The 17,927-nt window shown below is 45.7% G+C and overlaps 1 protein-coding gene across 1 annotated transcript in view; it reads left to right on the plus strand.

Moving 5' to 3' along the window:
- The window catches only part of Lar (tyrosine-protein phosphatase Lar), a 326,150-nt gene that overhangs the window by 138,755 nt on the left and 169,468 nt on the right, over positions 1 to 17,927 (plus strand). The window contains exon 3 of the mRNA XM_075875343.1: positions 878 to 1,108. Within this exon, the coding sequence (XP_075731458.1) occupies positions 1,027 to 1,108 (82 nt within the window). The 5' untranslated portion in view covers positions 878 to 1,026. The remainder of the gene's footprint in view (positions 1 to 877; positions 1,109 to 17,927) is intronic.

Here is a 17,927-nt window from a genome sequence, read left to right on the forward strand (position 1 = left end):
ACGGACGCTTGGAAGGACGGACAGACAGATTAGCCGACGGACGGATGGATGGACGCGCGGAGCGGATTTGTGCCACATGGGCTGCGAGATGCAAGATTGCGATACTTGGAGTGTTCACTAGATGGACGCACGGACGGACGGACAGACAGACTAGAAGAAGGACGGATAGATGGATGGACGCGCGGATTTACGGACCAATGGATGCGCGGACAAACGGATGGACACATGAATGGATGCACGGAGGGTCGCGCGGACGGACGAAAGCAAGAACGAATGGACGGAGAGAAGCACGGACAGGCTTATGAACGTTTCGCCCTATACTCATCATCACTCGCTCCATGGATATGCTGTGATTTTTTTTTCGTGATCGGCGTCTGCTTTATCAGTTGTCGTACTCCCATACCTTCTTCTTATCTTGTAATATCAACTCCGGTGTTCAGGGGTGCTCTATCTATCTATCTATCTATCTATCTATATATCTATCTATTTATCTATCTATCTATCTATCTATCTATCTGTCTGTCTGTCTGTCTGTCTGTCTGTCTGTCTGTCTGTCTGTCTGTCTGTCTGTCTGTCTGTCTGTCTGTCTGTCTGTCTGTCTGTCTGTCTGTCTGTCTGTCTGTCTGTCTGTCTGTCTGTCTGTCTGTGTGCGCGCGTGCGTTCGTGCAGAAAGTACAGAACTTATTGAAAAACTATTGTTCATGGATAGATTTTCTTTTTGACACGTCCATACACCATACCCGATCAATCTAGCAAATGGTACTGCTTACCAGGTTAAACCACCTTCACCTGTTCCTTCTGTCTCTGTCTGACTGACCGATCGACCTACGTATTGATTGATTGTGTAACATCCGTTCCTTTTCTATTGCCATTGCAGCTCCAGAAGGCACGTGCTGACATCGTCTTCATCGCCGAGGACGGATAGCCTGCTACACGTTTTCGACATTGCGGCGAGCCGGCATCGTGGCCCCAGTTGACGAGATGTGTTCTTGATTCGTGGTGTGTTTTGTTCTGTGGACCATCACGATGTGCGTATTGCTGTGGATGTGCATCGTCGTCGCGGCGTCTCCCGTGATGAAAGTGTTCGGTCAGCTCAGCGAAAACGAAGGTGAGTCGGTGAGGACCACCGCTTTTGTACTCTCGTCAGTGTTCTTCGATAGACGCAGCCATGTTCTACAGCAAAACGGAGCTAGTTGTATAATTGCTAACGGTGTTTCAAACGGTGGTAGTAAAATCGACAGAGAAAGAGTGGACAGACAAGAACGATTGCTTTCTTAGCAAATGTAACTGTATGCATTCAGCATGAAGTAAGCAGTGGTCCACCTGCACACGAAGGCACAAAGACATCTTCTCACAACCACCCCGGCAGCATGGTGTCCCTCAGTCATTGGAAAATGAAATTTTGTTTCTGTACGCGATAGATAAATGGATAACAAAACACGCGTATTCACCAACGTGTGCCCAGCATTGATTCGCGCCTAGTTCTCAGTTCGGATTTTCGAAATAGTGTTACGTTTTGCGGGGAGTTTACCACATTACTGCGATTAAAATTGTAGGAACACTCCTAGTGAAAATATGTCGTCGCCATTTTCCTCGCCGCTGTGGTGCGTAAAACGACCAACAGCGATAATTTTCTATTGCACTGTGCGTGCACTTTTTAAGGACGCCCTGCAACACTTTTTATTGTCATGTAATTGTCCAATGGCTTGAGTAAACGAGCTTATCTTCTCGCAAATCGCCCGCGGAAAATATTTGTAGAATATGTCAAGTATGAGTGGAGTTACAGGTATTTTTCGCATGCTTCAAGTGCTTTCTCTATCTTTTGCTATCAGCCAGTGCTCTAGAGCTGCTCAGGCAGAGGGTGATAGTCGAAGAAGAAGATGCATCCCATAGAGTTTGATACAATAATGCCTAGAGAGGAATCTGGCGCTGTGATCGTGTACCTCCATAGGAATTATGGGAAATACAGGCTTCGGATTGGATAGGGTTGGCTAGCGAACTGTCTACAGACATTTTTCTACAGTTTCAGTTTCATTCTTCATGCAGCGCGGCTAGTGGGGTGTGGTGAAAAGGGCTGAAGCAGTGCCTCTGTTATTCGAAGAGGCTGAAGCCTACGAGATCTCCTGATTTGTTGTGACGTTGGAGCTTTACGAGTCGTATTTGATAGTTCAAACGAGGCGCTGTCCACTCACGGCTGCGCATAGATGTAGCATCTCAGGCCAGTGCAGGGTATTGCATCCAGTTCATATTTTTTACGAGCGCGTCTGGCACAAACTAGTTTTAAATTGACTGCAAAACGATGACGAAGGTGAATAGACGCAGCTACATGCACCGCTGACTCAATTTCACAACAAAATTTGAGGTGCGTTGAGGGCAGACCACTTGGACAGACGCACCTACAGCATCGCGGAAGGCGAAACGATAAGTGTTTCTCACCTGATACTGTACTGTTATTTCCACAAATAGATAATGCGTACTTTTGAGAGAAAAACAAGCATGTTTGTTTTCAAGTGTTGTAAAAAAGAATGGATTGTATTTGGTGCCAAATCTGGAACGCAATGACAGAACGATGCGTACCCTGGTGGTTATATTTGTCGATGTTTCACTTTTACGCCATGGTCACAAAGCCTTTTTGCAATATTGTGGGCGTACAAGAGAATGAATATTGTGGGCGAACAAGAGAGAAGTTTCAATTTTATATAGCTTCATATTACTTTGTTTTACACTCGGAAAAGAAGCATCGAGAATATCAAGAGCACGATCCATCCGAAGAAGATCCGAAGCCTGTACTTCCCATCATTTCCATGCGGGTACAAGCGCCGCTGAAAGAGCCCGCGTAGACTCGAGTGCCATATTTCACTCTAGGTATTATTGTATAAAACTCTATGATGCATCCCTTCGTCAGCGCGCATCGTGAAGTCGAGCACTTTCCACATTTCCTTCGAATGCACAGCTTACACTCAGTATGGTCACGAACGCGCTCTTGGGCACGTGGCGACATCTCGTAGTAGCCATGCTAACTATGCTGCTCTTGATGCTCGATCCAGCCAAAAGCCGTGCACTTTGAGAATGTGACGCAGCATTTGGGCTATGTAGCATCATTTGTAGAGAGGAATCTGGCGCTGTGATCTGGGTGCGGTACCCAGCTAATTGTCAGAATAATTTCTAAATTCCAGGTCGCGTGCAGCGCTATAACGTCTGGCTTACGCGTTGTCAGCAGTCTCAACTACCAATCAGCAGCGTTTTTTTGGTGACACTGAAAAAGTGTTGCAGGGTTCCTTCGAGTGCGAGAGCGTTCGAAACTGTACCATCTCTCGTAATTTACGAACATGCAGGGAAAGACCACTAAAGCGAACAAGTTTAATGGTAAAGTTTTGTACCGTGCGTGAAACACGTTAAACGGTTATGTCGATCACATACCAAGTGAAATCTCCACGTGCGAAGCCTTCAACACTTGAAGGTGGTCAACGAAGCCTGAGAGTCACGTTTCGCTGTTAAACGAACTTTTACCTATGTTTTGTATATCACCGCGTGCATTACTGAGGTCATGAAACATCGAACATACTGAGCCAGCTGTTGTCATGCGTACGCGACAACAGTAGAGCTGTTCGTTTAGTTGTTAAAGACACCAAACAACCAGGCTACAACGTAATATGGCAGCACCGAAACCCACCCGTGGAATAAGGAGTCTATAGACTATACCGCAGATGTGTATCAGTGCAGCCATATAAGGTCGTTAAACACGGCGTTTTTCGCATTTAACAATTAAACGAGCAGTTCTACGGCTGACGCGTATACGCATGAAAATGGCGGTGCCCTCGCGTCTTACGCGAAATCGTCTTATCTACACAGTGGAGGGGTTTCTTTCTCACTTTCAAAGACGGCTGTCTTTCTTGAGATACTTGAGCGCACAAATTTTCGTGCATGCATGTTTGTCACACGATTCAGCTACCCGGCCAAAAGCTTGAGCATTTGCTGAGCGCCCAGACATCTAGAACTGGCGGATGCGTTCATACTTGTGTACACTGTCGATTTAAAAGCCAGTATTACCCTTGTACGAGGCCCAACATTCATACGTGAATAATAGGTGGTTTGTTCCTTTATTATAAAATACGTAGATGCATAATGCTAAGGATCTTGGTGTTTCTTAGGTTGCGCTGAAAACGCGACGCTATGCAAGAAAAACGTGGCCGACAGAAGACTATCGTCTTTCGACGACATTAGCAGCGAAGTACGCACACACGAGGCCAATTTTTATTGATACGCTTTCCATATTTTCCTGCATTCTTGCCGTGTTACTCACTTCCACATTGTTCTGTCTGCTAATTACCAACCATCACCGTTTCCTTTTTTTCATTCAGAATCTTTTCTTTCTTTTTTTTTCGCACTCCTGTTCTCTTTCTCTCTCTTCTTTCATTAGTCTTGCCCCCACCCCTCTCTTTTTGTCCCAATACAAATTGCCTTTTCTGCTCCTTCTCCTCATCGCATTGCTGTCCCGTCGCCTCCGTGTAGTTGCTGCCCCTGTGGCGTCCAGATTAGCGGAACGACGACAGACGCAGAACGAAAGCCACCGCGCCTGTCCCCCATTGTCTAGTCCCATTAATCTGCAAGCAGCACTAGTAACAAGGACCTCCTTCGTAGGGATGGGATGTGCAGTCTCTGTCTGCCGTGCTGACCTCGCTTTTTGCGCTCTGTATCGTTCGTGTGTTTAGCGTGCGGCACCGGTGGTGTCTATGTGTCTGTTACCGCTCGTGCCTGTGCATTTCAGTGCTATTTTGTGCTAGCGTATGATTTATTTTTGTTAAGGCTGTACATACGGTTAGAATATGCCGTATCGTTGGCGTTCATATGTGTTGCGCTCAGTTATTCGGTGCGCAACTGCATGCCTGTGCGTGCACGTGCGTGTGTGTTCGCTTGTGCTTTTATGTGTGTTCCCATGTATGCCTGTATTCGATTGTTTTTCCGCACCAGTGGCGCGCGCGGTCTTTTTCTGTGGCCGAACGCGTATGTAGCCATAAGCTCACCCATAACGAAGAACACTGGAAGCCCATGTGTATGCGGCCGTAATACTACGAGTGGAGTTGTTTTGTTGCACAGCTTGCCGAAGTGCTGTTTTTCGTATTTATGTTTTCAGTGTCCTAATACAGTTATGTTCTGCACATTCTCCATATTCTACACCAGAGAAAAAAGAAAGATCGCTGAAAAATTACACCATCTTCCACTAAAGGGAACCATGTGGGGATGCGAAGCAGCGCTGGTGTTCGCTTGTGTCTCGATTTGTTGTTTCCATTTGCAGGTTTCCGTGAATGTTTTATTTGTGTGTGGAGTTGTGTTTTTCTTGTGTACCGCTTATTTGACCCCCCCCCCCCCCCCATTTTTGTGTATCACCGTATGTGTGCCACAAAAGGAACACCCAGCGCAGCTAGGAGAATGAAACGGAGTCGGCGCGAGCAGCATAAAGAGGTGTGGCGAAGAGATAAGCCGCAGAGGAGAAACGAAGTGGACGCGGTGCCCTGCCACCTCCTCGTGCTCACGAGAGGAGAGGGCCCTCGGCGACCGCCGGCTCCCTATCTGCACAATGCGCCAACTCTCACCCTCTCCTCGCCTGAGTGCCAGGAGAAGGTGCTCCTACCTCCTCGCGCTCACGCGTGGAGAGGAGGAGAGTTGGCGCATGCGCAGTAAGGGTGGTCACCCCGCACACCGGATTGTACTCCGCCATAAGCTGCTTCGTATCTAATAAACGTCGTTCACTTTCACAGCAAACAGAGCGAGATTGAGGGGGAAAGAACACATTGTGAGGAATACCAGACGATCACTGGGTTTTTTACCTTACGTGGCGGTTGACACAGTGTATCAATAATTGAAACAGGTAAGGAGTGAGCACTGCACACAGGCACAGGTGGTCTACGAAATGGCCGCTGAAGTTGACGCTTCTCAGGTACTGTAACCGTGATAAAAAAAAAACGTCGCAGCTTTGCCGATAAGGCAAAGCAATGAACGCGATAGCAATGGATTGGAAAGTCACGCGATAAATGGCAAGCAGATTGAAATGTGCCCCGCGTTTCTCGCGCACAAATGGTGCACAAAACGTACTCACTGGTACAGATGATTTGATTGATTGATATGTGGGGTTTAACGTCCCAAAACCACTATATGATTATGAGAGACGCCGTAGCGGAGGGCTCCGGAAATTTAGACCACCTGGGGTTCTTTAACGTGCACTCAAATCTGAGCACACGGGCCTACAACATTTCCGCCTCCATCGGAAATGCAGCCGCCGCAGCCGGGATTCGAACCCGCGCCCTGCTCACTGGTACAGATGAACGTTAATGAGCGCCTCCGTTGCTACTTCACTGGGTCCTTTCGCGGACGGAAACTGTGCAGCGAGTGAAGTGACCTTTACGCGCCCGTTTACTACAACAGAATCGTTTCGGTAAAAACCCAAGTCGTTCCATTCTCCTCACCACGGTAAAAGCGCACGCACGCGTGAGCGTCCACCCCCCTCTCCTGTCCGTTGAACAAAGTACCCATGGGGGCCCCACCACGGTAGTCGAGTGGCTAAGGTACTCGGCTGCTGACCCGCAGGTCACGGGAACATATCTCGACTGCGATGGCTGAATTCTCGCATTGGTGGTCGAAGTGCTGTAGGCCCGTGTGCTCAGTTTTGGGTGCATGTTAAAGAACACCGCGTGGTCGAAATTTCCGCAGCCCTCTACTACGGCGTCTCTCATGATCATATGGTGGTTTTGGGACGTCAAACGCCACAGATCATCAAAGTACGCGTGGGAGATGAGAGCGCGCGCCGCCGCGTCGTGATGATCTGGCGACGCGTGCTCATTCCGCCATCTCGCTGGTAAATCTGAAAACACGATAGTTCCCCTCGAGATGAGCGTCGCCGGCGGTGAGTGGTAGATATCAATAGCTTGACGTTTCAACGTTGAAGGAGGTGCCCCTTCGTGGCTCAGTGGCTAGCACCTCCCACTCACAAGCAAAAGGTCGGACGTGCGATACCACGCGCCGGAGTCTTTTTGTGGATTATTTTAGGGGCAGAGCTACTAAAGCAGTGGGTCTGCTTATGCACGTCTATGGCCGGTTTGTAATCACATAGCTGTATGGCTCACTGAGCAGGTGACCTTAGTGTGAGTTATAGACAGACGGACAGATGGACGAACACACGCACGCACGGATGGATGGATGGAGAGAAGCATGGATGGATGCGTGGACGCTTCGGCCCACTCATCATCGTTCCCTCCGTGGATATGCTGTGATTTTTCTTTCTTGCGTTTTCATATATATAGATACGTATAGAGATACGGTATATATAAAGAGATACGGAGAATGACGCCAACGCCAGCAGCAAAATACAGCAAAGAGTGTCCATATAATTGCAATCGCAAGAAAATGCTGATGTAGGCGAGATGGTTAACGTAAATATTTCAGAATCTGTGGCACAATTAATAATAAGCATGGAAGTTCTGAAAAAAAAAAGGTAAACGAAGGAATTAAGTGTCTTTATTCGCGTTTCTTGTTGCAATGTGTCACTTTGTTTCAGCGCTTCATTTGAATTATTCGCATTTATTTTATGTCTGGTAGTCCTCACTGTGTGAAGTCTGAATGCACGAGCATTTAACATGTGTTGGGCTTCTGTGAGCGCTCGTCGAGTGCTACTTTTTTACCTATTTTGCTGCTATGCGGAGCCAAACAGAGCTTCGTTTTATTCACAGCTTTTTTTTTTCACACACCACACCACTGCCGTTAATATTTTAGGCTGGACTAACGGTGGAGCTTGTGGCTGGTCTAGCCCCTGTCGGCTTCTGCAAGCTCGACTACGTCATTGCTAGATTTGACTAGACACTTCAAGGCTTGTCTATGCGGAGCGCATAACTATACTGCCCACCGAAGTGTCTCCGGTGTGACGTGAAATGAATTATTATTGGTATATTCATAATTAGTTTGGCTTTAATTATTAATATTCTTATGAACGAGGTCTTAAGAAGAGGAATAAAAGAACGAAGAGATGACCCCGAGCCGAAACAGCCCCACTGTCAAACCAGACGCAGCGCAGTTTCTCGGTAACTTGTACAGTGTAAACATGTTGATAAAAATCTGCTAATACCTATATCGCCTTGACACGTTTTTTTTTTTTATTTTCCCGGCCCGCAAACATTAATATACTGCATTTTCATGCGTTTAGTACAATCACATTTGTCCCTAAGATTCCACATTATGACCGCGAAAGTGAATGTTGACCGATATATGTCTAGAAATTTAACCTTATTCTCCTCTGTACTAGCTGAGATTGCGTTCCGGTGAGACCGCAGAAGCGTCCGTTTTGCGAGAAACCGCAAGAAGGTTAGATTTTGTTTCTCAAGAAAAAAAAAAGGGGGGGGGACGGGTGGGGCAATGCAAATTCACCAGTCACTTAAATGTTGCTCAGTATAAGTGAGTCGCTAACAGAGTATGCATACTTTCGTCTCATTTATTACCTGCTTGGTTAACACAATTTTTGCATAGTAACCTTTATTTATTGGTTTCCGCAAAAAAAACGTATCGACGAGATTTCGCTATTATTTTTCTCCTGGTTGCGCTCTCTGACTCGTTATATTTTCATTCGCGGTGTTGCTAGAAAAAAACTCCTTTTCTTCCTCCTTTTTATTTTCCTTACATTTTTTTTCCTTTTGCTCGCAAGAAATGTCACGAATGTAGAGGCATGGCTTCATTAACCCGACCGCAACTCCGTTCTGACCTTCTCACCCGCTGTGCAAACAGACCCGCTTATTCGCCGAACCACGCGGGCGTGTTTGTTTCTGTGTCGTCGTCCCCAAACTCCTCTCCCCCTTTATTTCCGAACTCGGTGAACCCAGCACGGCTGGTCGTAATGACGCAGGTGGGAGGGTCAGACCGCACGCGAGGTCAGCTTGTACGCCTCGGTGTTTTTATACTTTGTCTCGACATCGACGCGAAGCGCACGATGGCGACGTTCTCTCCTAAAGTCTCGTCGCCGTGGCCTGTCCCGTTACCGCAGGGCGGCTGCGGTACTGTTTCGCCCGGCAGCCAACGGGTGGGATGAATCACCGACGGTCCGTGTTCTCCCGAAATGTGGTCAGCCGCTCGGCCCTTTTGTATTCCCTGATATTTTTCTTCCCACCCCCTTCGGGACCCGTCGCGACACTTGCGCTGATTTCCCGTGACACGGTCTGGGCGTGCGTGGCTTCCGTCGCTCATGATGCCCCCTAACGATGGAGACTGCCTCTAGACCTTGGTGTGTGTGTGTGTGTGTGTGTGTGTGTGTGTGTGTGTGTGTGTGTGTGTGTGTGTGTGTGTGTGTGTGTGTGTGTGTGTGTGTGTGTGTGTGTGTGTGTGTGTGTGTGTGTGTGTGTGTGTGTGTGTGTGTGTGTGTGTGTGTGTGTGTGTGTGTGTGTGTGTGTCTAACCAGTGCAGTAGTAGTAGTAGTAGTAGTAGTAGTGGCAGTCGTAGTAGTAGTAGTAGGCGCTGCGCAGCTGATGTAACAAAAGGTCGGGTTGTGAATAAATAAATAAATAAATAAATAAATAAAACAAAGAGATAATAATGGGGGTTCAGAAAAGGTTATTAACGATTCAGAGTACATGTCACTCAACTATGGGAGAGCATAAGCCGTCCTGCGGACCTCACATTTCGTGAGGCAAAGATAAGTATAGTGCTCAAAGTGAGACTAAGTTGCTCAGTCAAATACTACACTTTCGCGCTAACAGCTTCGCTGTCTGATTGTCTCCGTGCACGGCTTGGAAATGGGCGAGTTTTCATTTCTTCTAGCGTTTGCTAAGCAGGTGCTGCAGTCGTAGCCTTCGCGGTTCTCTCCATTCTTGATTTCTTCATAGTATTTTTTTTACATCACCTTATTTTTATGTCTATATTGCAGCTTTCTCTGTCTGTCGTAAACTGGCGCTAAAAATATTTGTTCCTTACTCAAGTTTGATGTAGCTACATACAGATGCAATGCGTTTCTAGAACTTCATTAGTTTACTTTGAAGGCCCCGCCTCCGCTCAGGGGGGGTCAGTGAGCCAAAATTTGCAGTGCACAAGCCAGCAGCGTAGGGAACGAGAACCGTCTTTAATGCACGACTCGAAATAATCACAAACGACCTTCGGAACCGGCTCAACAAGGCACCAACGCACACAGAAAGACCGAAAACCCGGAACAAACAGTCCCCACAGACTGGCGGACAATGGAACATACGCAGCGAAACAACGGCAGAAAAGCTAGCACGAAACGTAACAGCAGTAAGTCAAATTCACACGCGATTCACCGTAGAATACGAGCCATCGGCTCCCGTAAGCCGACGCCCCCAAAACCGGCGTGGTCTCTCTCCCCTCTGTATAGCACGCACGGAGGAAAGCGTCATCGTGCCTAGCGCGACCGACACCGCATCCGATCACTCGCCTGCCACCGAAAAGCCCCCGGGGCTCGTCTCGCACCCCTTCTTACGTTTTCGCAACCTTTCCGCCCCCTGTGGCTTTCTTTGAATGCTGACATTCGTCCCGCGCATGCGCAATATGTTTGTGCTCTCCTCGCCCTGCTTCCAGCGTGCGCGCTACAGATAAGGGCCCATCGACCCGACAACTTCCAAGCACAATTTTAGTAAATTGAGCAAGTAACTCGAAATTACATAAATGCCAACGGGGCAAATACACTATGTGTTGCAAATTGCTCTCAACAACGGCCTATCGTTTGTGTACTGCTTAAAAATACTCGCCGCTGTTCCACGCCATGTTGCGTGCTCGATTGGTGGCAAGGCAAGAAAAGAGCGCAGTGTCCCTATCGAATCGCCTTCGCTAGTTCTGTAAGCATCGTGTCGACTTACATTTGTACCTAAGTGCATATATACTAAAGTACAATAGTGTATTGTGTAATGTACTTACGCACCAACTAAAAAATTTTTAGCCCAAGGCACGACTTCGGGAGAAGAGAGTGGCATGACTGCCCCCGCAAGCTCTTTCACAAGAATCTCTTCATAAATATATCTCGTGTAAGTCTCGTATTTGATGCATACATACAAAGAATACGTACAAAGAACACCAAAAGAACTAGTTTAAGGAAGTCCTAACACCACTTCAACCAATCTGCGGATCCACCCATGTCGGCACAGGAAGGTGAAGACCACCTGCGATGGCCGGGGCCCTCCGGAAAGTCAGTAGTTAAGACCCAAAAGCTTCTTTACTTGAAAGCAACCAGCGACAACTCGTATTTGAAGGTACGAAATCAAAAGGCGTGTCGCGGAGCAGTTATTATACGATATATTGGTGTTGAAGGGCATCTACATCATGATAGAAGCGGTTAATTTTACGCTGACTCATGATTCTGCTCACTCTGGGTCACATCGAGCCGTTGGTCTATCTAGCTGAGTAATACGTTGTCCAGCTAAGTAGTATGTTGCATAGTTTTAGTCCGAGTGAGTCCCGTCGAGTCAAATCTTGGTGAGTCTGAGTACGAATGGGTCCAGTTGAGCCCGAAGAGCAAACTATATTTCTTGGGGGATTCTGAGGGAGCTCCAATTTTGTTAAGCTGACGTATGGCACAGCCGGTATTTGGTGAAGAAGATGTAAAGGGAAGCTGGAGGGGAAAGAATTTTTTTTCCGAGCCTCCCTGTGCACATCACTTTAAAGCAGTATTGCAGCTTCCTGACTTCGGCTATTGTGACTCCAAAAAAAAAATTGTGTAAGTGTTAATGGCGTATTCGATTCAGTGAGGCGCGACACACTGAACGTAGTGCAATAAGAGGAAATACAGAATATAAAAGAAAACGATATGAATTCAACGTAGAGCTGGCTGTGACGCAGAAAATAATAATAATATTATTATTATTAATAATAATAATAATAATAATAATAATAATAATAATAATAATAATAATAATAATAATAATAACTTACGTTCGTAAAACAAAACATAAGTTTTAATGATGGAAGCTGATATAAAAGTTTCTAATTCTACAACAATAGTAAATAAAACCTATATAATGTAATGCGTAGTGAAGCAGCAGATGCAGGAACCGTTACAAACACTTAGTACAACAGCCTCGCAAAATTAGGCTACAATGTACAAAAACAGCAGCAAACGCCGCCCAAAATGCTGTACTGCCGAAATAATTAGGCAAACGAGACTGAGTCAGTAAGTAAATAAAGAAATAAATAAATAGATAAATATTATCATTTTATTATTGAAGCTAGTTTTTTTATATAAATTGCTCTAAACGATAAAAAAGGACGCAGAAAATCAGGTGATCAGAAAAGTTGTTTAAGCTGAAAAAATGCTTTTGTAACGGCGGATCGCAAACCAAGCCAATGTTTTCCATGCTTTAGCCAACATAATTCACCGCTAGCATTTAGCTACAATAACTTACGTATGACAACAGTTAAATAACATATCTCAACGTTTACCATTATTTAGCCATATACCAGCCGACATTAGCTACTGCGAAGTAGCACTTGCCGTATACGTGACCAAATGCGGTTGCCGAGCTCATTCATTGATATCCATCATACTTCTTCATGTGTCTTCGGTATATTGTAGTACTGTTTTATTGTGAGTCATTCGGGTCGTACTACGAGGGACGCACAAACCAACAGGACGTCTTTGTGCTCTCCCATAGTAGAGTACCAAGTACTCTAAACCGTTGACAACTTTTTCTAACCTTTCGGGTCGCCTAGGGTCAAGGGACGGTTTTCAGCTCTCCCTTAGTAGAGTACTGAGTACTCTAAATTGTTAACCACTTTTTTCTAAACCCACATTTGTGTTGTTCAAGTAATCATCCCCGGGACAACTTCATGTCCTCCCATAGTAGAGTGTCTTCTACTCTAAATCGTTAACCACTTTTTTTTAAACGCACGCCTTCATTACGCCCGTTTTTAATGAAAAACAAGAAAAAATGGCAGATCCCACGTACAGGGATAATCGATGATATGCGAAACACGAATGAGAAATGTTGATATGTCACTTTAAAATCAGCACAACATTACGAGGTGGAGGTAAATGATGCCTTACATGACTTACGTGTCATGATTATCATGTTTGATTGTGTCGTTTACCTTCGTCATCTATTCACGTCACGTGATATTCAATTTTCTATATGTGAAGCTAGCGAAACGGCCGCGATCACGCTATGAGCGTGGTATGTTGTCATGTTTTTACATCACATGCTTGTCAGGATTATTATGTTTGCACCAGTCATATACTTTTGTCAGCCATTGACGTCACGTAACACCAACTTTGGTATATGTGGAGCTAGCGAAACAGCCGCGAGCGCGTCATGAAGGGGAAGGGTTGTAGCTAGAACGCTCCCGTCACCTCCTTCAAGCCGGCCTTCGCTACAGCGACACAGACAGTTACAACCACTGGATAGATGAAAACAGATTCCACAAGACACTACTTCACTTCAATCACAACACCGGCCTTTTCATTCATTCATTCACTGTTTATTCAGACAAAAACAATGATTGCCTAGGTTGAAGGGACTAAAGGCAGATTACCTCTGCGGGACTAAGGTCCCTCCACCCATACATTTGCTCAGGTGAAGTGGAACAAAGGATACAAATTTCATTCTGCTTTTGAATGAGGCAGCACACATTTGAAGAAAAAAAATATTTGGCCTTAAAGGCAAGTATTTGTCGCAAAAAAGCGTCATGAAGGGACCAATATACTCGAATGTAGCGTTGACTCGCGCGCACACTGGTCACAGCGACGCTACGTTAGCAAAACGCTAGCACTCTATATTCTGACGCCAGGCGTCACTGGCGCGACCAGCGTCCGTCGGCGCAGCCCGACGGCAACCGGCGTGCAATGCGACATGCTGCATTTCGTGCCGATGCGTTACCCAGACAACACTGCGTCTCCCTCTTTTGGGACCGAGGGACCCCGGACGCGTTGAAACGCGCATGCGTCAGAGCAGCGTAGTGTGGCGCGCGCCTGCGAGTATATCGCAGTACCGGCGCCTGGCGTGGCAACGCCGGCATGACGCGACGAAATTAACGCCGGCGAGCACGCGCACCGCGTCACTCTAAATGTATCAATGCATTGACTGTGGCATGTAGACATGTTCACACCTGACACGCATCTCATGATTATCATGTTTGCACCAGTCGCATACCTTCGTCACCCATTGGCGTCACGTAATACCAAATTTGGCATATGTGAAGCTAGCGAAACGACCGCGAGCGCATCATCAGTGTGGCATGTAATCATGCTGCTACAACACACGCATGTCGTGATTATCATGTTTCGATGTGTCATTAACCTATGTCGTCCATTCGCGTCGCGTAATACCAAGTTTGATACGTGTGAAACTAGCGAAACGGCCGCGAGCGCATCGTGAGCGTAGCATGTAGTCATGTTGTTACGTGACACGTATCTCATGTTTATCATGTTTGCACCAGTATCATACGTTTGTCATCTATTCACGTCCAGTGATACCGTATTTCGTATAAGTGAAGCTAGCGGAACGGCCGCCAGCGTGTCATGAGCGTGGCATGTAGTCGTGTTGTTACATGACACGCATGTGATTATTTTCATGTTAGGGTCTGTCGCTTGTGTTCGACATGCAATCATGTTGTACCATACTAGTTTTGCAACATGGCATGTGATAGAAACCCACATAAGAGCTGCAGGATCATGAAATGTAAATCATAACATTAACTACATACACGTCATGATTTTCATGTTATGGCTAGTAATATATGTTCTCCATACAGTCATGTTATGCCATAAAAAGTTTGGTATCGATACCATCATCCAAGGGTCAGGAGAGCTAAAAGTCGGAGGCGACTAGATAGATAGATAGATAGATAGATAGATAGATAGATAGATAGATAGATAGATAGATAGATAGATAGATAGATAGATAGATAGATAGATAGATAGATAGATAGATAGATAGATAGATAGATAGATAGATAGATAGATAGATAGATAGATAGATAGATAGATAGATAGATAGATAGATAGATAGATAGATAGATAGATAGATAGCATTAAGAATCAACAAAATCTTCTGCATATTTTTACGTACGTCCATGATAACCAGGTACTCAATGTGCTATCATAAACGTTCCTTGTCATTAGCGCGCAAAATAACGTGTTTCCCACGCTCGCGCAGAAACCCTGCAAACACAATCAGATAAAAAAAATACGCCTAATTCTTCGGGAAAGTAACCCAGTTGTTGCTCAGTTGTTTACGTGCGTATAGGCGCCTTGATATACTGCCGAGAAGCATTGCAGCATCTGTTTAAACGTCTCAATTTATCCTCAACCTTAACGAACGTAACGTGACTGTGCGTGCATGGTTACTCGCCCTTTTCGTACGCCATCATCGCTGCAGTGAACCTTTTTAGCCCTCAAAAAAGTTTCAAAGAAAATAAATATAAACACTCTTGAACCTTATGGACTATGAACTGGTTAGAACACCTTCCCTTTAAGCATCTGAAAAACACAAACCGAAAGCCACGACCCATTTAAACAAGGTTGCTCGTTTCATTACTTCTACATCGCGAAGCTTCACGGAGTTTCCAGACGAGCACGCGTCGGTCGGCACATGGCGCCACCTATCGTCAGCGTCATCGCGAGAGCTACGCGCATGACACACTGCCATCACTTATCATTATCATCAGACTTCGGGAGTCTCGGAGGCCCGCAGATATCGTGTTTCGTATCGACCAGTCGCGCGTGTCACTGATGTCCTCGTCCGCGCTTTTAAAGTTTTATTAGGTACAGGGGGATCAAGTATACGCAATATATAGAAAAATAACTGGGGCATCATCTCTTCGATATTTTATTTTGCCAGGGTTTAAAACGTCTCGCCTTCCAAGTTACGGCTGATGGTACACGCACGTAGCGTAACAGGCAGCGTCATCACCAGGCGCGAATGTGCTTCACTTTCGCGCAAGGCCGTATCGTTTAATATTTTTTTTACGTTTCGCAGATCTAACGGCCTCTCTCTCTCTCTCTCTCTCTCTCTCTCTCTCTCTCTCTCTATATATATATATATATATATATATATATATATATATATATATATATATATATATATATATATATATATATATATATATACGTGCTGTTGCAGTATGTTCTCGTTTATATTTCACCACTAACTCGCTTCGCTGTGTGCTGCGCACGAGGAGTAATTTACGCCCTGCGCGCATTCATGTTTCTGACACGTCAGAAACAGCAGCAAGGAAGAGGAGAAAGGAGTTTAGAATTTCCAACGTGCAGTGTTACACGTTGTATCTCGGTGCAACTTTTGAATTATAGATACTCCAAAGCCAGAGTGAGAAAAGTATATAAAGGAGAAAGAAACAACCTCTGGGTGTTGCTTGACCCCTGGGCCACTTCATTTTACTTAGGGAAGAGGAAGTGGCGGGAGGAGGGGGGGAGGGAGGAAGATGAAAGCAGAAAGTGAGACGAGACCACCACCAGATGCACGTATTATTTATTTAAATTTTATTTATTTTCTGAATGAAGTAGCATATGCGCCATGTACGGAGGAGCTTGCCAGCAAGCGAGACCGAGACTGAATGAAATTATTAGAAAGACAGGTCGTGATTTCTTAATATTGTAGATTTCACGGCTGGAGGAAAGCGTTGGTGTTATTTATATTATCGTTTCTTGGAGCTACAATTATTTTTGCTTCTGTGCAGTGGAGTTTCAAATCGCGAGAATGAAATTTCACTCTGCCGACACCAACTGCGTGACTCGTGTTTGAGCCTTCTTTATTTCTGCTAACGCGTAGATTTCAGTCGGTGTGGGATACATGTACAGCTATTCACACCAGTTGCGGCAGTGAATCTCACGCTGCCGGCAAAGTGGGCCACAAAAAGTATATTACCGCATTCGAGTGAAGCCTCGTGCATTCTTCTGCCTTAATATTACGCGGCTGAAGTTGCTCGAAATTTAATAGTACAATTTATTTTGTTTACGATGATGTAATCTCTACTGCTTGTATGTTCGGAATTCCGAATCACTTTTCTTTTTATAGTTGCTCATTGTAATCATATTCACCATATATATTAGTGACAGTTCTAATTACTGTTGTTATTGTTTATTTATAATGATGTTCCCACTGGTGACGGTAGTGGTGGCCGTGGTTGTGGTGGCGAGGTCGACGAGACATTCAGATAACGGGATAAATTTCTTATGTGATTCTTAAGGGGGAAAGAAGAAAAAAATGAGCCCCGTAACTGTCTGCATCAGAGTGCGACACCTCAACAGTAGCTCAGATAGAATGGGGGTAAGGAGGAATTAAAAGGATAATATTGAAAGGTGTATATAGAGAGAGGAAGGAGAGAGCGAGGCGCAGGGACAGTGAGCGACGGGAGTAAAGAGGAGATAGGAAAGATGGACACGGTCGCAGGAGTCCGAGGACGGGGCACCACTCGACGAGAGCTCTTGTCGGCGTCAGGAGGTGGCGTATGGCGAGCCCAGTCGGCCAGAGCTGCGTTGACGTCGGAGATCGCGAGGACACAACCGGTCGGCACGAAATCCTGTGAGCGAGTGCCGCGATAAATCTAATCACGTGTTTTGTGTACCGCGTTGCGCTTCAATTTGTATTCTTGTGACGCTGTTAACATAGTTCCATAATAGTGCGCTAGAGGAAAACCTGGCGCTAGTGTTTATGGGGGCTGACACGCATGACACTTCAGTCAGCGTGGGAGTGATGGGTAGTACACATATTCGTTTTGGCTTCCTTCTTTCGGCTCTACGCGACTCAGCACACTGCTCTCTGAAGGTGTTTTTGCCACAACACTACAACCTGAAGGGCAGAGCACGCTTTACAGGCAAAACAAATGCTATTTGGCCTTATTGCTATTTTTGGAGAGGACTGTCAAGGCGAAAGCCTTAAAGGTATCACCAAATGTGCAGCCGCCTCATCGCAAGGTGCGGTTAAGCAAATTTT

The sequence above is a fragment of the Rhipicephalus microplus genome, chromosome 10 (genome assembly GCF_043290135.1).
Source record: "Rhipicephalus microplus isolate Deutch F79 chromosome 10, USDA_Rmic, whole genome shotgun sequence".
NCBI classification, from domain to species: domain Eukaryota; kingdom Metazoa; phylum Arthropoda; class Arachnida; order Ixodida; family Ixodidae; genus Rhipicephalus; species Rhipicephalus microplus.